General features: G+C 43.8%; 1 protein-coding gene across 1 annotated transcript in view; it reads left to right on the plus strand.

The window, feature by feature from the left end:
• AGAP2 (ArfGAP with GTPase domain, ankyrin repeat and PH domain 2) overlaps nt 1–26009 on the plus strand; it is a 503122-nt gene that overhangs the window by 335575 nt on the left and 141538 nt on the right. Inside the window, exon 11 of the mRNA XM_030196588.1 lies at nt 24435–24597. Within this exon, the coding sequence (XP_030052448.1) occupies nt 24435–24597 (163 nt within the window). The remainder of the gene's footprint in view (nt 1–24434; nt 24598–26009) is intronic.

Consider the following 26009-nt stretch of genomic DNA (forward strand, 5'->3'; position numbering starts at 1 on the left):
AGAAAAAAGTACAGAAGCCATTCTGTGTGCCCCGGACCAGAGCACAGACTAAGAATTTAGATTGAAAGCAAGGGTAAATAGGTGGGTTTTGAGGCGCATTTTAATTTACTTTGACACAGTTCTGTACAAAGGGTACGAGGAAGGGAGTTCCAAAGTGATGGAGCGATTTAGAAGAAGCGGATTGATGTGTAGAGTTAAGCCATGCCTGGGAAAGTGAAGGCAGTCTAAGAAGAAATTCAGAGGAGGAATGTAAATGATGGGCTGGCTTGTAGGGGACTAAAGCAGTAGCAAGATAAGATGGGAGGTTAGTGAAAATAGCACTAAGAGTCAGAAGTAAAATCTTAAAACAATATTTCACTGGAAGCCAATAGAGCTGGAATAAATAGGATGAGATGTTCGGATTTTGTGAGGTGAAACAATATACGGACAGCTATATTTTGAACAGATTTTAAATGTTTTAGAGAATATTGAGAGAGATCAGCGAGTATGGTTTTACAGTATTCAAGACGAAACATTACAAGATCATGAAAGATTGTAAGTAAGAATGACTTAAATATTGGCCGATATAATTCTCATTGTTTCCTTCTTTCAGTTTGATCTAAATAATAAAAACCTATCATTATATAAAACTTGTTTCGTAAGTTTGTTGATTACTGTATTAGGATACCTCCTGAGGGCAGGGGAGCAAGAGAGAAGCTGGACCCAGGAGGGAAGGGGAGCGAGGGGGAAGATGACAAACTACCAGGAGGGGGCTGGGAAAGAGGGGGAGATGCCAAGCTACTATAAGGGGGGGGGGACTAGGATAGAGAGGGGGGATATGCTGGACTATAGTGGGAAGAGAGTAAGAGATAGAGATGTGGAAGATATAGAGAAGAAAGGGATAGATGCTGGACAGACAGAGGTAGGAACGCATGCTGCACTTGATGGGGAGGAGGAGAGGGAATGGATGAGAGAGAGATGCCATCCTTTGGGTGGATGGAGAAAAGAAAGGGGGAAAGATAATGAACCCTGGGAGGGAGGAAAGTGAAGCAGGCCAGAAAAATCACGATTAGTCTAGTTTAAAGGCTGGAGGGCCTAAGCAAAAATTTAGCCTGACCTAACTGGGTTTTTAAAAAATCTTTTTTTTTTGTCTATATATATATATATATATATATTTATTTTTTTTTTTTTTTACTTTAGAGGGAGATTTTCCAGACTAGTGCAAGAAAGTATATTTTACTTGCAGATTTCCCTTATCAGTAGTGGACAGCACATACAGACACTGTTAGATATAGTCTGCACAATCCTTTTCTTTTCTATTTTTTTGCACCTGAGGCAATTGAGGGTTAAGTGACTTGCCCAGGATCACTGGGAGTTGTAGTGGGAATTGAACCTAGTTCTCCATGCTCTCAGCCCACTGCAGTAACCATTAGGCTACTCCTAATTATAACTGCCCCTGGTATCTGAGTGAGTTTGTTTGCACGCACCTAGCTTTGAAGATATGCAAAGAACCATAGGCTACCGGTCAAAATCTGCATCAGACGGGGACACAGAGATCCATTGCTGGATGGGGAGAGGGTAGAAACACAGAGAAGCAATGCTGGATAGGGAGAGGGTAGAGACACAGAGAAGCAATTCTGAACCTGGGGGTGAATAAGGGAAATACTGGACATAGGGAGAGTATAGGAACTGGGGTGATGTTGGACACTGGCAAGGGGGGGGGGTAGGGATACACAGAGGTGATGCTGGACATTGGAAGATAAGGAAACAGGTGATGCTGAACAAGGGGGGGGAAGGGACACAGAGAAGGGAGATAGTGAATATGGAGGCAGGATAGGGCCACAGAAGGGAGACACTGAACATAGGGAGAGGATAGGGATCGAGACACAGAGGGAAAATGGATGATAGATAATGGAGAGAAAAGGCAAGTCAGATGGACAGAAAACCTTGGCAAGAGAGTTAAGAGAAGAGAGGAAAGTAGAAACCAGAGACTGGGATCAATACAATTTAAAAAAAAAATCAAATGACTAAACAACAAAGGCATAAAAATAATGTTATTTTCTGTTTAGTCAGTGATTAGAAAATGTCAGCTTTGGGAGTATAGCTGCTAGAGCTGATATTAGACATGGTGAGGTCCGTGGCAGAAATTTGGATGGAGGTCCCCTCAAAGCCGACTACCAGGCAAAGCCTTCTTCAGGTTCAGGCAGGCTTGGGGCCCTCTCTGGCCAGGGAGTCACATAAAAGTGACCTGATTACATCCCCTCTTGCAACACTATCTTTGACACCTGGTATCTTAGATTTGCTCTATGTCCTGAGTGATGTTTTTGTAAAGTTGTATAAACTTTAGAATATCAGCCAACAAAGTTATTCAAAAATAAGTAACCATCCACAAACACAGTATAAACTCAACAAAATAGTGGATGAAAATTGAAAAAAGGAGGAAAAAGACCTCAGAATTGTCTAAGTGTCTTTTGGATAAAGGAAACACTTTCCTGATTCACCGTCCAAACCAACAGTCTGCAGACCGATAGAGCTTAAATTCTCAATGTCTCGCCAGACTACTTCTAATCATTGGTCAAAAAACATCCATATGTGCACAGTGAGACAATACATTAATGTCCAATAAATGTTCATTTAAATAGATTATTCATTTGAACAAATAAGCACACTTGGCTTATCTTTAAGCAGTTGTTTCCGAACGAAGTCCCATTTCACCAACTGGTTTATTCAGGGGAACAAATCGGGTGTACTTAAAATCTGAAAAAATAAAAAAATGTAAGTGAAACAAATATGTGTGCAGCACTCACAAAAGAACAGCTTTTCAAGAAACTTACTTGGCAAATGGTATCACTACATCAGCATAGTAGCCCATACTGCATTCAAAATGGCATCTGCTTCAAATAGACGCCAACAAAACAAACTTACCAATCAGAGTACCCAGCCTTTAAAATGGCATAGCAGGCAACTTTCATTATAATTTACATGTCCGGCAGACCACCCCACCCCCCCCCCCCCACCCCCACACACACCAGTCCCAAGACCCACATAATAATAAAGCCATACGAAGCTTGGGTTTTTTCCTCCTCTAAACAAAATTTAGATAATTCCCACTGCAAAAATCCAAGGTCCTTACATGTAAATTTGAGGGGATGAGGGGAAGATTTTGAAATACATAAAGCCAGCGGAGAAATAGTACCATCCAGTACAAACTAATCCTACCATATAATGATAACGGTAAAATATTCCAAATGGCTGTTGTTTAGTATGTTGGAGAAGGAGGGCAATATTAGACGAGATTTGGAGTCTGCTGAAGTTGGATACCAAGGCACTGAAAACCCTCCCACCCTGATGCCCATTTTAATGGAAACATCCCCCCCCCCCCCCCCAAACTCTGCTGAAGTCGGGTAGATGTCATAAGAACGTTAGAGTAGCCGTACTGGGTCAGACCAATGGTCCATCAAGCCCAGTATCCTGTTTTCCAATTAGTGGCCAAGCCAGGTCACAAGTACCTGGCAGAAACCCAAATCGTGGCAACACTCCATACTACAAATCCCAGGGCAAGCAGTTGCTTCCCATGTCTGTGTCAATAGCAGACTATGGGCTTTTCCTCCAGGAATTTGTCCAAACATTTTTTAAACCCAGATATGATAACCGCTGTTACCACATCCTCCAGCAAAAAGTTCCAGAGCTTAACTATATTCATTGAGTGAAAAAATATTCCTCCTATTTGTTTTTAAAGTATTTCCATGTAACTTCCTTAAGTGTCTTCTAGTCTTTGTACTTTTGGAACAACTAAAAAATCGATTTACTTCTACTCATTCTATACCGCTCAGGATTTTGTAAACCTCAATCATATCTCCCCTCATCTGTCTCTTTTCCAAGCTGATAAGCCCTAACCTCTTTACCCTTTCCTTATACAAGAGGAGTTCCACCCCATTATCATTTTGGTCACTCTTCTTTGAACCTTTTCTAATTCCGGTGTATCTTTTTTGAGATATGGCAACCAGAACTGAATGCAAGGTGTGGACGCACCATGGAGTGATACAAAGGCATTATACTATTTTCAGTCTTATTCACCATCCCTTTCCTAATAATTCCTAGCGTCCTGTTTGATTTTTTGGCCACCGCCACACACTGAGCAAAGATTTCAGCGTATTGTCTACAATGACAACCAGATCTTTTTCTTGAATGCTGATCCCCAAGGTGGAACCTAGCATCAGGTAAGTATGATTCAGATTATTCTTTCCAACGTGCATCACCTTTCATTTGTCCACATTCAATTTCATCTCCCATTTGGATGCCCAGTCTTTCAATTTCCTAAGGTCTTCCTGCAATATTTCACAGTCCGCATGTGTTTTAACAACCTTCAATAGTTTTGTATCATCTGCAGATTTGATCACCTCACTCGTCTTTCCAATTTCCATATCATTTATAAATACGTTAAATAGTGCCGGTCCCAGTACAGATCACTGTGGCACTCCACCCTCCTCTATTGAGAGAAATGACCATTTAACCCTATCTTCTGTTTTCTATTGAATAACCAATTCCTAATCCACACCAGAACCTTGCCTCCTTTCCCATGACTCTTTAATTTTCTCAGGAGTCTTTCATGAGGAACTTTATCAAAAGCTTTCTGAAAATCTAGATACACTACATCAACTGGCTCACCTTTATCCACATGTTTATTCATGCCTTCAAAGAAATGAAGCAAATTGGCTGAACTCATGCTGACTCTGTCCCATTAAACCATGTTTGTCTATGTGTTCTATAATTTTATTCTTTATAATAGTTTCCAGTATTTTGCCTGGCACCGACGTCAGACTTATTGGTCTATAATTTCCTGGATCACCCATAGAAACCTTTTTAAAAAATGGTGTCACATTGGCTACCCTCCAGTCTTTAGGTACTATGGACGATTTTAACAACAAGTTACATATTACTAACAGCAGATCAGCAATTTCATTCTTGATTTCTTTGAGTAACCTTGGATGTTTACCATCTGGTCCAGGTGATTTACTACTCTTAAATTTGTCAATTGGGTCAGTACATCTTCCAGGTTCACCGATATTTCTTTCAGTTTTTGCATAACATCACCCTTGAAAACCATTTCCGGTACAAGCAGATCTCTTGCATCTTCTTCTGTATAGACAGAAGCAAAGAATTCATTCAGTTTCTCCGTTATGGCCTTGTCCTCCCTGAGTGCCCCTTTTGCTCCTTCATGATCTAACGGTCCCACAGATTCCTTGCATGCTTTCTGCTTTTGATGTACCTGAAAAAGTTGTTACTGTGAATTTTAGCCTCTGCGGCATGTTTCTCATCATATTCTCTTTTAGCCTTCTTCATTAATGCTTTGCATCTAACTTGCCAGTTCTTATGTTGCTTCTTATTTTCTTCATTTGGGTCCTTTATCCGTTCTTTGAAGGACAATCTTTTGGCTGTAATGGCTTCTTTTACTTCACCTTTTAACCATGCTGGCTAACGTTTTCTCTTCTTTCCACCTTTGCAAATATGTAGAATGCATCTGGACTGGGCTTCCAGATGGTATTTTTGAATAATGTCCATACCTGATTTAGTGTCCTAACCTTTGCAGCCGATCCTTTTAGTTTCTTTTTAACCATTTTCCTCATTTTATTATAGTTGACCTTTCGAAAATTAAATGCAGTTACAGTAGATTTCCTTTGTGGGTTCATCCCAGATAGTAGCTCAAACTTGATCATGTTATGATCACTATTTCCAAGGGGACCCAACACCGCCACCTCTCTCACTATGCCCTACATGCCACCAAGGACCAGATCCATGGCTCCCCTTCTTGTCAGTTCCTGGACCAGCTGCTCCAAGAAGCTGTCGTTTATTACATCTAGAAATTTTATCTCCCTGGCACTCCCTGATGTAACATTTATCCAGTCAATATGGGGGGTAATTGAAATCACCCTTTATTATAGTGTTGCCCAATTTGCCAGCTTTCCTAATCTCTGTAAACATTTCTTCATCCGTCTGTTCATTCTGTCTCAGTGGACGGTAGTACAGCCCTGTAAGGATACTCTTTCCCTTCACACATGGAATTTCTATCCATAATGATTCCACGCTGCTATCTGTGTCATGTAGAATGTTTATTTTATTTGACTCAATTCCCTCTTTAATATATAGCGCAACCCCCCCTCCAATTTGATCCCCTCTACCATTGCAGTGCAATTTGTACCCTGTTAACACAGTGTCCCATTGATTGACCTCTTTCCACCAAGTCTCTGAGGAGCCTATTATATCTACCTCATCATTTAGTGCTATATATTCTAACTATTCCATCTTATTTTTTAGGCTTCTAGCATTTATATACAGGCACTTCAAATTGTGTTTTTTCCTTTGATCTACAAGTTGCTTAGAAGTTGAAAGGGGTAATGTGTATCCTTTATCCTGCTCACTCATTAAACTTACTTTCAGCATTATTGAAACTTTTCTACTGGGATTCCCTAAATGTCCTGTTTCAATAGTATCCTTCAAGGATGCTCCACACCGAACCATATGCTCCTGGGTGGCTGTCGGCTCCCCCCCCCCCCCCCCCCCCCACTCCATTCTAGTTTAAAAGCTGCTCTCTCTGCTTTTTAAAAGTTAGTGCCAGCAGCCTGGTTCCATCCCAGTTAAGGTGGAGCCCATCCTTTTGGAACAATCTATCCCTTTCCCAGAATGTCGCCCAGTTCCTAACAAATCTAAATCCCTCATCCCTGCACCATTGTCTCAACCACGTATTGAGACTTTGGAGCTCTGCCTGCCTTTTGGGTGCTGTGCGTGGAATGGGAAGCATCTCTGAAAATGCGACCCTGGAGGATCTGGACTTCAGCTTTCTACCTAAGAGCCTAAACTTGACTTCCAGAACCTCCCTCCCACATTTTCCTATGTCATTGGTATCCACATGTACCTAGACCAGGGGCGTAGCCACGGGTGGGCCTGGACGGGCCCAGGCCCACCCATTTTCCCTCCAGGCCCGCCCATCCGCATTGCTGTCTCTATCCCTTTTGTCCCACGGAGGCAGCGCTTCCTTCCTGCCCTATCTTCTCCCGAAGCTCCGCTGCATCGGTCCCTCCCTGCAAGTAGAATCCTCCTTCGCCGGTCGCGCTGCGCTGCCATGCAATTGCACACGCAGCTACGCTCCTCTCCCTGCCGCGTCTATCTGGCCCTCTGTGATGCACTTCCTGTTTAGGGCCGGATGAACGCGGCAGGGGGAGGAGCGAAGCTCCATGTGCATGGCAGCGCAGCGCAACCGGCAAAGGAGGATTCTACTTGCAGGGAGGGACCAATGCAGCGGAGCTTTGGGAGAAGACAGGGCAGGAAGGAAGCGCTGTCTCCGTGGGACAAAAGGGATAGAGACAGCGCGAAGGATGCGGATGGGCGGACCTGGAGGAAAAATGGCTGAGCTGCTGGGACATGGGAGGGAGAGGAGGAAGGGGCTGGAGGGAAGGGAGAGAGTTGCTGGGACATGGGAGGGAGAGGAAGAAGGGACTGGAAGGAAGGGAGAGAGTTGCTGGGACATGGGAGGGAGAGGAAGAAGGGACTGGAAGGAAGGGAGAGAGCTACTGGTTATGGGAGGGAGAGGAAGAAGGGACTGGAGGGAAGGGAGAGAGCTACTGGATATGGGAGGGAGAGGAGGAAGGGGCTGGAGGGAAGGGAGAGAGTTGCTGGGACATGGGAGGGAGAGGAAGAAGGGACTGGAAGGAAGGGAGAGAGTTGCTGGGACATGGGAGGGAGAGGAAGAAGGGACTGGAAGGAAGGGAGAGAGCTACTGGATATGGGAGGGAGAGGAAGAAGGGACTAGAGGGAAGGGAGAGAGCCGCTGGGACATGGGAGGGAGAGGAAGAAGGGACTGGAGGGAAGGGAGAGAGCCGCTGGGACATGGGAGGGAGAGGAAGAAGGGACAGGAGGGAAGGGAGAGAGCTGCTGGACATGGGAGGATAGGGAGAGAAAGAGGGGAGATGGATGGAAGGATGCAGAGAGAAAGGGGAGAGACTGGAAGGATGTGGAGAGAGAGAGAGAGGGGAGACTGAACAGAAAAGGGTAGAGAGATAGACACTAGATGGAAGGATCAGGAGAGAGAGGGTAGATGGGTGGAAGGATGAGGAGAGAAAGAGGGAAGACACTGGATGGAAGGGTAGGGAGAAAAAGGAGACGCTGGATGCAAAAGAAAGAGGGGAGCTGCTGGATGGAAAGAGGGAGAGGACAGAGTAGGGAAAGACTGGAGAATAAGAGGAAGGGGCATGTGGAGAACAATGGTGATGAAAAGCCATAGGTGGTGAATGGACAGGAAACCCTGGCAAGAGAAAGACGAAGGAAAGCAAAATCTAGAGACTGGGAGCAACACAATGAGAAAAAGTAAATGGCCATACAACAATGGTAAAGAAAATAATTTTATTTTAATTTAGGATAAAGTAATATGGTACCTGTGTTAATAAAGTTTCAGAGACCAATACTTCCTTCCTTAGGTCAGGAGAGGATACCATAACAGCGTTATGCTGACCTGAGGCAGGAGGTTTTGGCCTCTGAAAGCTCATTGAAAAGGGTGTTAGGCTTTTAAATAAATTTTCTGAAACCTGATGCACTGAAAAGCAGCACTTTACCCCTATGTGACAAATGCATCTGATTAGTGTGACTGAATTTTGCTGGGGAAGGGGGAATAGAGAGAAAATTTTGTGCCCACCCACTTTAGGTTCAGGCCCATCCAAAATTGGCAGTCTGGCTACGCCACTGACCTAGACAGCCGGCTCCTCCCCAGCACTATCTAAGATCCCGTCTAGATGGTGCGTGAGGTCCGCCACCTTCGCGCCAGGCAGGCAAGTCACCAGGTGATCCTCAAGTCCACCAGCCACCCAGCTATCTATATGCCTAATGATCGAATCATCAACTGCAACCACTGTCCTAACCCTTCCCTCCTGGGCAGAAGTTCTTGAAGACATATCCTCAGTGCGAGAGGTTAGTACATCCCTTGGTGGGCAGGTCCTAGCTACAGGAGTACTTCTTACTTCACTAGGGTGATGCTCTACTTCTAGGAGACCTCCCTCCTCCAAGGCAGCACAGGGGCTGCCAGATTGGAGGTGGGACTTCTCTACGACATCCCTGTAGGTCTTCTCTATGTACCTTTCTGTCTCCCTCAGCTCCACCAAGTCTGCTACTTTAGCTTCAAGAGAAAGAACGAAGCTGTTCTCTGAAAGCTAGGAGCTCTTTGCATCAGGCACACATATATAACTGCTCACCAACTGGGAGATAATCATACATGTGACACTCAATGCAGCAGACTGGATAGCACCCCTCTCGCTGCTGAGCTGCTGACTCCATCTTAGTATTTTTGAGTTTTTCAATAATTTAAAATTTGCTAGGCTATTAAAGATATTAGCCTAATATAAAAATCTCTTTAGTTTATTTGGTATAGTGTATGATTTATTTAGTGTTTTCTTCTTAGGAAGTAATGAAATGTAATTATAACTCTGTAAGAGCACTCCTGACTTGTTATCAGCACTCCTTTAGATTTACCCATGTTGAGCTTAAAGCCAGAGAAGGCACCATATTCATGAAAGCTCTCTAAAAGTATGAGAAAGGATTTGGTGGGATATGGCAGATGAACCAAAAGATCCGCAAAAGCAGATATTATAAATTCAAAATTCCCTATGTTGATCCCTGTAATTTCTGGGTTGGCCATGATCTTCTTAATGAACAGATCTTTTGTTTGCATGAACAGCAGCAGGGACAATGGGCATCCCTGTCTATTGCCATTAAATATAGAGAAAGGTTCTGAGGTAATCCCATTAACTGTGGTCATCGCTCAGAGAGCATAATATAATGCTTGGACAGCTGCTGCTTAAAAAAAAAAAAACCCAATCCATACTTGCATAACACCTCAAATTTAAAAAATTCCATCTCATTTCTCATTTGCCTCTTCTAACAAAACAATCCACAAGGAAGGATGATGTTTCTTACACTCATACCTTGGGACATGATTAAACAATTCCAAAATCAAAAGGAAGAGAACCATTTCCCCACCCTTTCTGCTTCCCCCTCCCCCACTCCCCCCCCCCCCCCATTCAGTGACTGTACCTACCGTACTTAATTAGTCACCCAATTGGTAATTAATTAACAGACTTTGAGCCCATGGGGGTTAAATTAGTCCACACTGGTGCCCAGACCTTCTGAAATTTTGCCCACTGAGCAGGTCTACCTCTACGGACATGTATATGTTCCATAGTTAACAAAGCAAAAAAACCATTTCTCCTTTAGTTCATAGTGGGAGAATCCTGGGATCTCCAATGAGTTAAAACTTAATATATTGTTTTGCCACAGTAAACAGTTTCCACAGTAATAATGTCTTACTACCAGAAAGGGATTTCATCCCAGGGTCTTCCAAACATAAAATTTAGGCATCAGTGGAAGTCATAGTAACATAGTAGATGACGGCAGAAAAAGACCTGCACGGTCCATCCAGTCTGCTCAACAAGACAACTCATATGTGCTACTTTTTGTGTATACCCTACTTTGATTTGTACCTGTGCTCTTCAGGGCACAGACCGTATAAGTCTGCCCAGCACTATCCCCAACCACCAGCCCCGCCTCCCAACCACCGGCTCTGGCACAGACTGTATAAGTCTGCCCAGCACTATCCCCACCTCCCACCACCAGCTCTGGCACAGACCGTATAAGTCTGCCCAGCACTATCCCTGCCTCCCAACCAACAGTCCCTGCTGAAGTAATCTTTCCATATAGGAACCAATGAGCCAAAGAGGCATTGAGTTCCCCACATTTAACACAAGTATCAGTAGTACCAATGCCCATTTTTGAAAAAAAAAAAAAAAAAAAAGATAAACGTTTTGCTGTTTGGAAGATGACAGTATTTCATATTTGGATTTGGGACATTTAGCGCAAAACGTGCAAAGTCCGACTTAGACATCATATCAAAAATGCCCCTCTATATCACAAATTCTGAAGAGTTGTTTCTTCAAATTGAGGAAGTTGTGCTCTGTCTGCCGTCTATTTACTGACTGAGCCCTCAAAGTACTTGCACATGCCCTGGTTCTTTCTACATTGGACTATTGTAACACCCTCTTGAGTTGTGTCGGCGGCAGATGCAGTGCTAAGGCGCTCTCCTATGGAACCCCACTTTATTTGACTTGTTTTTTTATTGCCCTACACTCTGCCGTGGATGCTTCGCAGAATCAGCTACTTCAGATACCCTCTCGCTTTCTGTCACTCATTCATTCACTCTTAGAAAGAAGCTATTCATTGTGCAGGGACCCACCTTGTGGAACTCCTTCCCCTTAGATCTGCAATTGGCACAATCTCTTGATGACTTTAAAGTTAAACTTAAAAGCCATCTGTCTCGCCAAGCATTTGGGCCTTAGATGTTAGGTCACTGCTTGGTGGGGCGAAATGGTTTAATGTGTGGCAGAATTTTTCTTTCCTTTCCTTTTATTATTGTAGTTCATTTTCTTGTTTCATTATAGTTTGAAATTGTAAACTGCTCTGATAGTTTTTCTGAGCTGTATATGAAGTGTGTAATAAACTTGAAACTTGATGGGGCTCAAAAGTATTGTCTTCTAATCCCTAGGAGTATAACTAGATATATTTTGAAGCCAGTCTCCAACGTGCCATAATTGATAATCATTGTTGTATAGATCCACTTTTGGAATGGACTATCCACCGTCTTCTTTATAATACATTAGTTTCTGTAAGCTAACTCAAAAGTGTTTTGCCTTTCCGGAGGAATTTTCTTAGTGGCTCATGTAAGCACCAGATATCTCTTTTTAAAAGTAGAATTAGGCGCCTTTTAAAGAATATGGCGCCACTTAGGAAGGACAATCAAGAGTTTCCAGAAATACTGGAGAAATATTCAAGTCATAAAATGATTGGTCTGAAACTGGAAAGTATATATCTAAATATCACACTTTCTCCTCTTCCCAGCACAATGGAAAGCTATTTCCCCAAAGGTGAGAAGTGTCCTTCAGCAAAGGAATGGCCTCTGTTTTGGACAAATTGAGTGTTAGAAATATTGAAATTCTTATAAAGCCCCTACAAAGATCTCACTGGGTCTGTAAGCATCAAAAATATATCGTCCACCAAGGTCATGACTTTGACTTCCTCAAGTCCCACTCAAACCCCTTGAACTTCAGAATTAATCCATAAATGTTGCAAAGAGGGTTCAAGAGATAATGAAAAAAGTGTGCTGGCCCAGGAATCGGCATAGGACATAGCAAAAAATAAAGAGATTTGCCAGAGCCTTCTGGTGCGTGTGCAGCGGTGTACCGCACATGCGTGGATTTACTGCCCACCGCGCGAGCACGTTCCTCAGTTTCTTTTCTTCCAAGCAAGGAGCGACAGCTTTTTCTGTGGCTCCTCTCTTCACACCTGGGAAAGAGCCTTCTTTAATTTTAAAGCGTATTTTTCATTCGGTTTTCATTTAAATCTGTTTTTTAAAAAAAAGGTTTTCCTTTTATTTTTTCTTAATTTTGTTTTTCCCTCTTTGTTTCCTTTCTTTTTCGATAGCGTCCGTGTCTCTCCCTGTTTGTGCCTTTTTTCTCTGCACAATTGAGCCGCTTGATTTTGCCGGTTTGGTCTTCCCTTCCATGTCATCGAAGACTCCCAGCGTCTTCAAACGTTGTACTCGGTGCAACCAGACCATCTCAGGTACAGATACCCATTCTTGGTGTATCCAGTGCCTTGAGCTGAACCATAGCCCAGCTCGTTGTGTCCTTTGTTTTCGTATGAAGAAAAGGAATCAACTTGCTCAAGATGCCCAGAGAGAGGAACGTTTTGGGGCTCGGTCTGGTCCTTCGATGTTGGCATTGGAACTGAGGTTGGCAGCATCGACATCAAGGGATGTGTCAACGTCGGGAGTGGAAATACGCATGGCTGCTGAGAGGCCAAGACACGCTGGGAGTAGTGAGGTATTGAGTGGGTCTCCACCTACCTCGATGCCTCCTGCTGTGCATGCCCCCGGGACCTTCCATCGTCGGACCCGAACCCGATGTGACATGGGGATTCGACGTCATCCTCGTCGGCACCGAGGAGCCTCAGTGAGGTGCATTAAGCGAAGGCTAAGAAGCACCGACACTGTTCCTCCTCAATGCACGGTGCCGGGAGCTCCAGAGCGCTGAGGAATTCAGCACCCAAGAAGCATCAGTGCTGGGAAGACCGCTCCCCCTCCATAAAGGAGGTGCCGACGCATCGGCCTCTCAGCAGTCTGGTTCCTGCTCCCGAGCCTCAGCAGATTCTGCTACCGAATACTCCACCGGCCCCGCAGCCTTCTCTGATGGTGGCTCTCAACGATGGATTCGTAGCACTTATTCTACTCAGGAGAGAGGGATTATACACACTTATTCCACTCAGGAGAAAGGGATTATACACATCTCTCCAGAGTTCATTCCACCCAACCAAGAATTGATTACCTCTTGGTATCAAAATCTCTTTTTAAGCACTTACCTCAGAGCTAGGTCCCTATGGTGCCATCAGCTGGGTAATTTTGGACTTGGCTCCTGTGGATCATGGAGAGGTCCAATGGTACTTTCCTGTGGAACTTGATTAGGACCCATCGTTTCATTCTTTTTTGATTGAAAAATAGAGAGACTATGCATATGCAGCCCATGTGACTTAGCCCCTTCTCTTTTGGGATACAGCTAAGGCGGTTCTTTGAGGAGAGATTATTGCCTATGCTGCTCACCATAAACCTATGAGAGATAAAGAGATTTTACATCTGGAAAGGCAAGTAATCTGGAATAGGGTAGCCTTGGGAGCTAGGAAATCTATTGCTGCTAAGGAGGCACTTCTGGCCTCCCAAGCAGCTGTTAATACCTTTTTGACATCAAAGCGCTGTCAAGTCCTTGGTATACTACAAATATCAACTTTACCTATATGGTAATAAGAGTGGCAAATAATTATCTCATTTGATAAAGACTAGGCATGGTCCCTCCAGGATTCTGCAGCTAGCTGACTGATGATATGGGGAGGAAGACCTTCTCAGATATGCATATCAATTATATTTTTAAGCATTTTTATGAGCCATTATATGCGTCTCCAGCTGCAGATACCTTGAATGGTTCACTTTATTTGGACAATGTCCAACTACCTTGCATTACTCCCTCTCAGAAACAGTTACAGAATGCTCCGTTTATGAATGGTGAATTGGCTTTAGCTCTTCAGGGCTGCACGCTACATAAGGCGTCAGGGCTGGAAGGCCTCCGGGCTGAATTTTACAAGATTTTTCAAGAACAAATAGGTCCCTCGCGCCTTAATATGTATGAGCACATGGTTCAACATATGACCCTACCGGAATCTCTTCAAACTGTACAGATGATTGTTCTTTTGAAGCTGGATAGAGATCCCTGCTCTCCTGCTTCGTACAGGCCCATCTCCTTAATAAACCTTGAGGCTAAGTTGTTGGCCAATCTCTTGGCCAGGATTATTCAGTATTTAATTGAGGACTCTCAGATTGGGTTTGTTAGAGGCAGGACAGCTACTAGGAATCTACGTACGATCTTGGCTTCCTTTGAAATTATCCACACCTGTAAAATGCCTTTCCTTCTTATCAGCTTTGATGCTGAGGTCATGAATCTTTAAGATACGCCAGGCCTGTGGCTTTACTGAATTTTGTTTGGACACTGTGCAGACTCTTTATCCAAACCACAAAACTGCTATGTGGGTGAATGGGATTTATTCAACTCTATTCCAGGTTAGAAGGGGTACGCATCAGGGCTGTCCCCTTTCCCCTTTGCTTTTTGTTTTAGTGTTGGATCCTCTCATCCAGGACATTTTGGTGCATCCAGAGGTGACCTTTTGAACATTAACTTTTAAGATCTCTGCATTTTCAGGTGACTTGTTAGTTCACCTCACTAATCCCCAACCTTCCCTTGAGGATCTGTTGGAATTATTTTAGGAATATAGGGATTTTTCTGATTTTTGTCTCAATTTTCAGAAATCTTTGGCTCTTGCATCGTCGGACCAGGTGTGGTGGGAATGGGAGGGATTGTTCCCCTTATGTTGGGCAATTCATTGTTTTCGCTGTCTAGGAATCCACCTTTCCATGCGACCCTCAAAGCTATGTCAGCTTAATATCTCATGTTTGTTAGATTCCACATTAGGCACTTTGTTCAGTTGGCAGGTGTTACCACTGGGAAGAATCCATTTGTTTAAAATGGTGGAATTTCCTAATGGTTGTACAGTTTCCAGATGCTCCTGTTTAAACTATTGTGGAAAGTCCTTTACACTCTTCATTGTTGTTTATCTGATTTTTGTTGGGGAGGGAAGAAACTGAAGCTTCCGGTACATTGTTTGATGGGCCCTTGGGAGGGCTGGGATTGCCTGATCTCTATAAGTATAATCAGGCCTGTCTTGCTTGCCAATTTTGTTACAAACTTTACAAGACTTATGGAAGGCCTTATCAACATTGTGTGGCATCTCCCTTCTCCTCTGCATTACTGCCTAACCGAGGGAATGCTCAGTTTCTTCCCAGACTTGATAATAGCACCTTTCGTAGGTGGGACGTACTGGGGATCTCCCGCCTTAAACATGTGCTCTCTATTACTCACCCCCATACCCAAAGATACAAAGAAAAGTGCCAGTGAACTAACCAACTACAGATCAGTAGCATCCATTCCCTTAATAACCAAACTAACGGAAGGATTGGTGACCAAACAACTCACAAACTATTTAAACAAATTCTCAATACTCCACGACTCCCAATCAGGATTTCGGTCTAACCACAGTACTGAAACAGTACTAGTTACTCTCATGACCAAATTCAAACAAATGATAGCAACTGGAAAGAACATATTACTTCTACAATTTGACATGTCAAGCGCTTTCGACATGGTTGATCATGGAATACTACTACACATCCTTGAGTACTTCGGAATCGGAGGAAACGTTCTCAATTGGTTCAAGGGATTCCTAACCACACGATCATATCAAGTAGCATCCAATTCGAACACTTCAGCCACATGGATACCAGAATGCGGAGTCCCACAGGGATCCCCCCTCTCGCTGACTCTATTCAATTTAATGATGATACCCTTGGCCAAACTATTATCAAACCAAAACCTCAACCCATACATATACGCAGACGACGTAACGATCTACATCCCATTTAAACAAGATCTAAATGAAATGTCTAAAGACATCAATCAAAGTCTCCACATCATGCATTCATGTGCGGACACATTTCGTCTGAAACTTAACGCAGAAAAAACCCAATGCCTAATACTCACCTCTCAACATAACAAGAACAAATTCACCGCCATTAACACACCAAATCTGACCCTTCCAATATCGGACACCCTAAAAATTCTTGGAGTTACCATCGATCGACACCTAACACTCGAGAACCACGCGAAAAACACAACCAAGAAGATGTTCCACTCCATGTGGAAATTAAAAAGAGTAAGACCTTTCTTCCCAAGGACTGTTTCCGTAACCTGGTACAATCAATGGTGCTCAGCCACCTAGACCACTGCAACGCACTCTATGCCGGCTGTAAAGAGCAAATAATCAAAAAACTTCAGACAGCCCAAAACACTGCAGCTAGACTCATATTCGGTAAAACAAAATATGAAAGTGCCAAACCCCTACGAGAAAAACTACACTGGCTCCCACTTAAAGAACACATCACGTTCAAAATATGCTCCCTAGTTCACAAGATCATTCACGGAGATGCACCAGCCTACATTTCAGACCTAATAGACCTACCACCCAGGAATGCCAAAAAATCATCCCGGAAATTCCTCAACCTGCACTTTCCTAATTGCAAAGGTCTGAAATACAAACTAATGCACGCGTCAAACTTTACCTACTTGAGCACACAGTTATGGAACACATTGCCGAGGAACTTAAAAACGATCTACGAATTAACGAACTTCCGCAAACTACTAAAGACCCATCTATTTAACAAGGCATACCACAAAGATCAACCAATGTGATTATACACAACTCCTCCACATATAATCAGAAATGTCTTACAATATCTGCTTGCTATACCACGATCATGTTCTTTTTTTTCATTATCTTGTTACCCAAGATCCTACTGTAACACTAATTGTCTAATTCTAACTTATTTCCACCATTCTTGTTGATTGTAAGCCACATTGAGCCTGCAAAAAGGTGGGAAAATGTGGGATACAAATACAATAAATAAATAAATTGTGTAGAATCTTTAGTAACGAGGGATAGACCAGCATAAATTTCTGATTTGCCTTAAATAGTGCCTTGCAGATTGGATTAAACGAGCGCCGCCGTTCTTGTGCTGGAGAATAATCCTGAAAAATCCTCACTTGGTGCCCATCATATAGCAGATTATCCCGCTTTTGTCGCGATCCTCTCATGATTTCAACTTTATGTACATAATTATGCGTGGTCTCTGCCCCCATTCCTGCTTGCGGCCCAGTCTATGTGCCCTTTCCAAACACAATGGACCCGAACTATCTGAGAGTGCAAACTCTTTCGCCATCCAACTCTCCAACATAGATGAAAGGGACTGATCTGAGACGGACTCCGGAAAGCCAACAATTTGAATATTCGCTCTTCGAGATCTGTTTTCAAGATCATCTGTTTGCTGTGCTTGGGTCCGCACCAGTTTCTGTAATGACTCTACTGCCGCTGCCGTCCCGGTTCCTCTGTCTTCTACTGTAGTCAATCACTGTTCCAACTCCCTTGTTCGACGGGTAGTGTCCTCTAGCAAAACCTCCAGGCCATTAAGTTGATCCGATAACTGCATCAGCTGTGGTTTCATTGCGCTTTTGACAGCCTCTGTTAATTGCTGCAATTGAGATGTCGTGAACAGCGGTTGCCCTGCGTTCGGGCTCCGTGCCATCTTGGATTCACTTACAGTGCGGGCTTTCTCCAATTCTTTTTTACTGGCTTTACTTGGCATCACCGCTTCTGTCCTCGTGACAAAGAGGTCCATGCACCACAGAGATTTGTACTTTACCGATAAGGGCTACAGCTGTTCGTTAATTCGCAGTGGGCGCGGGCGAGAAGGCTGGAGGGGTCCCGGAGGAAAGCAGCAATATGTCCGCTTTCCTCAACGCATCACGTGATCTCCCTTAAAGTGCTTTATTGTGCATATATTACACAGACGCAACTGTTTCACATGGGCGGCATTGACACTCCACTATGTTTGAAGTGTTCTCACAAACATAATTCTTTTATCTATGCGTTTTGGGCATGCTCTATGGTACACCACTTTTGGACACGTGGTTTCTTATTTGGAAGGCTTGTTAAGTTTGGCTATCCCACTATCAGCTGCTGTTTTTTTGCTGGATAAATATGATGCTTTTCCTCTGCAGAGCAGGGGATCATTGATTAGTTGTTCGTAAAGCGGGACTTCTTGGTAAGAAATCAATTCTCAGGGTGTGGACGACCTTGGATTCCCCATCTTTTTGGGGCTAGCGGAATATGCTTCACCATCATATGGTGTTGGAGAAACAAGGGGTGGGACTATTTTTTTTTTATCAATCTGAGATCCTTACATTTCTTCCTTTTCGACTAGGACTCGCAGCAGTTTTATTTTAAATTTGTTGTAGCAAACTGATTTGGTGGCTAAGTTTCCTGGCATCAGGAGGTTGTTTGTGTGTCAGGGCTAGGAGATTGGTGGCAGTTATTTCATGTTTGGGAGAGAGGCTATCAGAGCCCAAGCCTGTCTCTCTATTCTTGGAGGTTTCTTGTTGGTTACTCCTCAGGTTTGGAAAGGGAGAGGGGGAAGTTAATAAAGGAATGGATCCTGTTCTTCGTTAGGGTTTGTTTCATAGTCTGTTTGTTTAGACCGGGTTCCATTATCTGATCTTGTTATTCTGTTGGAAGGTGGGTGGGGTGGGGGTGTTGGGTGTTGGGGGGGACTTCATTTTGTATGAAAGTTTGAACATGTCTCCTCTTTTGGTTTCTATGCTGCTGCTTCTCTATTAATAAAAAACGATTTATACTAAAATCCACCAGAGAAAAGAGCAAAGCAAATGGGCCCAACATGGATCTGTGTTTGTGTACAAATGCCTGCCTCAGGGGCCATGGTTTCTGATGAATGCAGTATTTGTGTCTAATGTGCAAAAGGACCCTCTGTAGTGATATTAGTATGCACTGAAGAGCAATCCAAAGAATCGGTGTGTAGACATCAAAAGTGCCTACCTGCACACTCTCACTTCATCATCATTTCAACTCCCAAACCTTCCTCTCTCCCACCTCTTCCCCACTTTCCCTCAACACTTTTCAATCAACTTATGGGTGATGTTGCACGGAGCAGAACTTCCATCTTAACCAATCAATCATCCTGCCAGTATTTTTTCCCTAGCTTCATGCCTACAAAGATGAAAGTGAGTCTTTAAGCCCTTCAAGACTTCACCCATCTTTTTGTTTCTTTTAATCCTAACAGGATGGGGTTTCCATCAACAAATGCACGCTAATACGTCGGTGGACTGCATTTCCTTCACTTACACCCATACAGGCTTGACTCTTGAGAGTCATGTCACAGCTCATAATGTCAAAGCTGTGGTGGTGTCGATAGCTCACTTGAGATCAGCCTTCATGGAGGAAATTTGCAGGGCTGCAACATGGACATCAGTTCATACATTCACAGTCCACTCCTGTTTAGAAAAGTACCCTCAATGTGATAATTTGGTTTAGTCAGACAGTTCTCCAGAATCTCTTTGGGGATTAGAATCCAGCTGCATTTTCCTTCCCCCCCCCCCCCCCCCCCCCCCCCCCCCGGCCCATTTCTTTTGTGCTTCAGGCTGCCTTCAAACAAAAGATAAAGGAGGCAATTCAGTAACTGTGTGCTACAATTTAGGTGGCTTGATGCCATGCAATGAGCGCTAATTCTAAAACTGCACCTGGGCAGCAAGATGCGTTATAAAGTACTAGCATAAGTCAGCATCGATGTGCCTATATTTTGTCATACTTGCTTATGCCATGTCAATGGCTGGCATAAATGGGAACACCTAATTGCAACATGCTACATGAAACTTCCAGTATTCTATAAGTTGCACATGTAAGTTGGAGTCATGCCCATGCTCCTCCCATTCTCCACCCATATGCATGCCCCCCTTGCAGTTATTTGAAGCACTTGCATGCTTCATTACAGAATAGCATGTAGTGCACTTACGTGTGTAACCGCACGTGCCCCATTATAGAATTGCTCCTGTATAGGGCTAATTACAACCAAAAACCTTTAAAGTTATTCCTATTTTTTTTTTCTGTTGAAGGCAGCCTGTAGCAGAGGAATCCAGAGTTTTGAGGAGTTGCTTGTCCTCGGAGAAAACCAAGTTACTTACCTGTAGCAGGTGTTCTCTGTTGACTGCAGGATACAAATCCTCACATACCCAACTACCTCTCCGAGGAGTTGTATTCTTCTTTAAACTATATTACTAGAGTGAGGTGGCTCCACGCAAACAATAGCAGGCGGGAAGTAGTAGACATGCACAGCGAGGTGGCTCAGAAACGTCTAGTAATTCCTAAGCTGGAGTAGCTTCCCATATGCAGGCTATCAGTGACATCACCCATGATGTGAGCCTCACATTGTGAGGACTAGTATCCTGTTGTTCACAGAGAACATCTACTAAGGAACTTGGTTTTATCTTTGTGTTTTTAAAGATTTTATTTATATAAACTGCTCTGTTGATATTGGCTTTTTTTCAGAGAGTGGTATACCATAATTTTTTAATTAACTTTAATCATTTTAAAAGGTGGTTGAAATTGGAATTTAGATGTTCAGGCGAGGTCATGCTCAGCAGCTTTTATGTAGAAGTGGAGATTTTGGAATTTCCATGTATATATAATGTAGTCATTTTACAAACCTATACATAAAAGTGCTATTAATTAACTAGTCAAGATCGATGTAAAACAGAAGAAACAAGTCTCCGCAAAAGTGTAAATCATAAAACAAAACAGTAAAGATGACTTGAAAAGTGGACAACTCTCCAGATAAAAATAACTGTTTATTGAATGACTAGTAAAAAAGGCCCGTTTCCAAAACCAATGAAACGGGCGCTAGCATGTGGGTTTTTTTTGTGTGTGTGTGTATGTGTCACAGAGTTATTTTGTGTGTGTGTGTGTGAGGGTGCGGGTGCGGTGTGTGTGCAGGTTGTTGATGTGTGTCTTTTGTTTTATTTTGTTTTTTGCTTGGGGGTTGGGGGATGTGCTGTGCTGGCAAAGTGGGTTGGATTGTGTGTGGCTTTGAGGGTGTGTTTCTGTTGTATTGTGTGTGTGGTTTTGTCTGTCAAGGAGGTTTGTGGAGGGGGGTCTTTCTGTTGGTGAAATGTAAATGTGGTTGTAGGGGGGTCAGCCTTTGTTGAGTGTTGTTTTTCTTTTCCATGTTTTTTTTTTGTGTTGTGCTGAGGCAGCAGTGTTGTTTTAGATGGGCGGAAGGTAGAGGAGCACGTTCTTTGTCTGTCAGTATTTTTTGGCCATTTCAGGGCTGCTGTAGGGGAATGCTGGAAGAGAAATGTGCTGTTGGAAGCAGCGCCATCTTTTTCCATTGGGCTGGGGTTCTGGGCATCCTGGAGGTGGGTGACGGCTTGCCTGAGGATGGGGATGGTTGTTTTAAGTTGGCGGAAGGGAGAAGATCACAGTCTTGGGCCATCGGGGGGTGATCCGATATGTTTGGTCCATTTCAGGCCGGCTGCAGGGGAATGCTGGAACATTTATGCACTGCAGGAATCAGCGCCGTCTTTTTCCGGGTGCTCGGGGAATCCCCGAGGTGGGAGACAGCTTGCCTGAGGCTGGGGATGGTTGGGCACGTCCTTGGCCACTTCGGCAAAAGGGGAAGAGAAAGGGGGTGGGGAGTTACCTGCAGCCGCCTGAGAAACCATCCTGCTTATAATCGAACGAGAAAAACGCCCAAGTTCCGACCTAAATCGGGAGATGGGCGTTTATCTCACAAAACCGAATAAAGCGGTATAATCGAAAGCCGATTTTTGGACGTTTTCAACTGCACTCCGTCGCGGATGCGGACAAAGTTGATGGGGGCGTGTCAGAGGTGTGGCGAAGGCGGAACTGGGGCGTGGTTATCTGCCGAACAGAGATGGGCGCATTTCACAGATAATGGGACAAAAGTATGCGTTTTTAGCTAGAATTTAGGGCACTTTTCCTGGACCCTGTTTTTTCACGAATAAGGCCCCACAAAGTGCCCTAAATGACCAGATGACCACTGGAGGGAATCGGGGATGACCTCCCCTGACTCCCCCAGTGGTCACTAACCCCCTCCCACCACAAAAAATGATGTTTCACAACTTTTATTTTGACCCTCAAATGTCATACCCACCTCCCTGGCAGCAGTATGCAGGTCCCTGGAGCAGTTGTTAGGGGGTGCAGTGGACTTCAGGCAGGTGGACCCAGGCCCTTCCCCCCCTACCTGTTACAATTGTGCTGCTTAATGCTTAGTCATCCAACCCCCCCAAACCCACTGTACCCACATGTAGGTGCCCCCCTTCACCCCTTAGGGCTATAGTAATGATGTAGACTTGTGGGCAGTGGGTTTTGAGGGGGATTTGGGGGGCTCAACACAAAAGGGAAGGGTGCTATGCACCTGGGAGCTCTTTTACCTTTTGTTCTGTTTTTGTAAAAGTGCCCCCTAGGGTGCCTGGTTGGTGTCCTGGCATGTTAGGGGGACCAGTGCACTACGAATCCTGGCCCCTCCCACGAACAAATGCCTTGGATTTATTCGTTTTTGAGCTGGGCGATTTCATTGTCCATTATCGCTGAAAAGGAAAAACGCCCAGCTCACAACTTGGCGAATAAAACATGGACGTCTAATTTTTTCGAAAATACGCTTGGGTCCGCCCCTTCACGGACCCGTTCTCGGAGATAAACGCCCATGGAGATAGGCGTTTCTGTTCGATTATGCCCCTCCATGTATTCTTTGTTTGTTTTGTATTATTAGTTTGCATTTCTGTTGAAGAAAGAGTGGATGCCTTTCGAATGATGGAGGTGGTGCGTCGGTGTGCAGTTGTTTTGTTAGTTTGGCAGCCAGTCTCCAGCGATTCCTGGGCAGGGAAGGAGTAGGGAAACACGCTCCGCGTGTTTCCCTACTCCTCCCCCTTCCTTGGTCACTGTTTGCTGCTGGCTGGGTCGCGGGTAATCCTTCCAGCTGGGCCACAGCTTGCCCTGTTCGCCCACGTCCCAGATGGTGATGGGCACGTTGTTTTCCAGCTCCTATGACTCCATATCAAGCGATCCCAAATATAGTCTGTGCTGTAGGCCCTCTGGCACTCTTCAGTACTGGCATTAGGCATTTAAAAATTTTCCCCCCCTCCCTCGGTCTATTTTTGCACATACCCACAGCAGGAATATTCTTCTCTCGTTCCAGCGGTGGTTCTGTGCTCTCCGTGCTGCACAGATAATGAGCCATTCTGCTGGGGAATGCTGCTCCCTTATTGTCACGTAGTTTCCTCTGATTGTCTTACGTTGCCTAGTGTTGCCTGGGAACGGTGTTGTGATGGTCCTTTGTGTTTCAGAATGCTGAGTGTGTTTTTTTCTGATTGGTCCGTCATGCGAGGGCGGGGCAGAGAGACATGGTCAGTGTTCTGGCTTCACCACCATGAATCCATGAACCCTTCAGTGAGTGGCTGAGTGACTTCAGAACGTTGTCTTCAGAATGTTGAGGGTGAGTTTTATTATAGTAGATGAACAAGACTCGACACAACTGTGTTTCGGCCTATACGGCCTGCATCAGGAGTCTCTTGTGTTCAATCAAGCTTTTTAATCACGAGAACACTCTTGAGGTTTTATTGCTGACTAAGTTTTTTCTTATCTCTGTGCACAAGACGCCGTAGCAATTATTCAGTTAAACTCACTGAAGACGAATATTACAAGTGGGTGTATTTACTGAAGTGGATGTATTGATTGAACACAAGAGACTCCTGATACAGGCCATATGGGCCGAAACACAGCTGTGTTGAGTCTTGTTCATCGTTTAATAAACTGTTATTTTTATCTGGAGAGTCGTCCACTTTGAGTCATCTTCTCTGTTTTGTTTTACGAATTAACTAGTGAAGCCACAATGTTTTTTTTAAGTTTGAAGATGGAAATTAACAAAAAAAAAACTAAGAGAATTAAGCAGAAATTACTCCCTTAATCCCTTTTTTAAAGCCCTGGCCAAAATGAGCACTTTTCTTAAAAATGTGTGTGTACCTCTGAGCTGATAGAAAACCCTATTGTGAAATTTGGTTGAATACATGTGTATGCCCAAACCATGCCCCCTTGAAATCTCTGCATTTTAGGGATCTATAAATGTAAATAGTGGCTTTCTCAAATTACATTTACACATGTATGCAATGTACAGATGTAAATGCCACTATTTCCACACGTAATTTTCCTTTGAACGTTAGCTGCGAATATGCATGACAGAAATAACTGGCTTAATACAAGTATATGGGCAATTTGAAAACTGCTACAAAATGTGTGGAGTCAGGATTATGATTATGTATTATTGTCTGTACTTGCACTTACAGGATTACATCCACAGTAACCACGGGAAAGAAATGGATCTTCTGAAGACTACTGTGAAGGTCCCAGGGAAACGACCGCCTCGGGCCATCTCTTCTTGTGCCCCATCTACCAGTATCAATGGTTTGGTGAAGGACATGAGCACAGTTCAAGTTGGGGAAACCACAAGTAAGTCAGCAGAGATAGTGAAAATATACATGATGGGGCTGATATTCAGACCGCAGGAGGTATTAGGGCTGTCTCCTGCAGTCGGCGCTGAGCCACAATATTCAATTCCGGGCCATTTCCAGTGACCACCATTGACCATCTGTGTGGTTTTTGGCCAGTTTCAGCTTATCCAGCCAAGTCGATATTCACTGCTGGCCAATTAAGTTGAAACTGACCAAAGATAGGCCTGCTATTTGGGCGGCCTAATTTGGCCACTAAACATAGCCAGAAATTCGCTGAATATCGGCAGATAGCCAGTTATATCATGCGATATAATCAGCTATCTGCTAAACACTAACTGGCAATATTTAGCAAGCTATAGCTGACTATCTCCCGTTGAATATTGGCAAATAGCTGGTTAAGTGCCATTTAACTGGCCAGGAGCCATTCCTGGCCAGTTAAATGGTTTTAAATATCAGCTGGGATGTGTCTTTTTCTAGCACAGTGTTTCCCAAGTCCAACCCTGGAGTACCCTTTGCCAGTCAGATTTTCAGGATATCCATAATGAATATGCATGAAAGAGATTTGAATATAATGGAGACAGTGTTTGCAAATCAAGTTCATGCATATTCATTGTGGATATCCTGAAAACCTAACTGGCAAGGGGTACTGCAGGACTGGACTTGGGAAACACTGTTCTAGCACATATACTTCTTTGAAAGAAGTCTTTTTTTTTTTTTACGGTATTAAAAGGGAGATAAATCTTTTCCAGGGTGAAATGTTCTTCTACCTAGCATGTATACTTGTTTGAAAGAAGTCTTTTTTTTTTTTTTACGGTATTAAAAGGGAGATAAATCTTTTCCAGGGTGAAATTTTCTTCTACCTAGCATGTATACTTGTTTGAAAGAAGGTTTTTTTTAAAAAAATAATTAAGAGGGAGATAATCAAACCCTTTCCAAAGGTGAACTATTCTTTTACCTACCAGAAAGGGCATTATTATTATGGCCTCCTTTGTAGAAGTCTGCATGTATAACAGTCCATGGACTTTAACAGTGAACTTTAGCAATTGCTCTGGAGATGGGGTTAGTTCAGGGGAGACAAATATAAAGCAAAGATACTTACCTGTAGCAGGTATTCTCTGAGGACAGCAGGCTTCTTATTCTCACAGATGGGTAGACGCCATTCCCGCGTCGCCCGGCCAGGCAGAATTGCCACAGTAAAAGATAAGAGCTTTGAGAAGTGTGAGCTGTGCCTCAGCATGTATGCGCCAGTGCCTTCCCGCCCGCTGTGCAAATGGGAGCTTCAGTTTAATACAAAAGCTAAAAAACTAAATGAAAATATAAAAAAGACAACTTCAATGGGAGGTGGGCAGGATAGTGAGAATAAGAAGCCTGTTTGTCCTCAGAGAATACCTGCTACAGGTAAGTATCTTC

The sequence above is a fragment of the Microcaecilia unicolor genome, chromosome 3 (genome assembly GCF_901765095.1).
Source record: "Microcaecilia unicolor chromosome 3, aMicUni1.1, whole genome shotgun sequence".
Classification (NCBI taxonomy): Eukaryota; Metazoa; Chordata; class Amphibia; order Gymnophiona; family Siphonopidae; genus Microcaecilia; species Microcaecilia unicolor.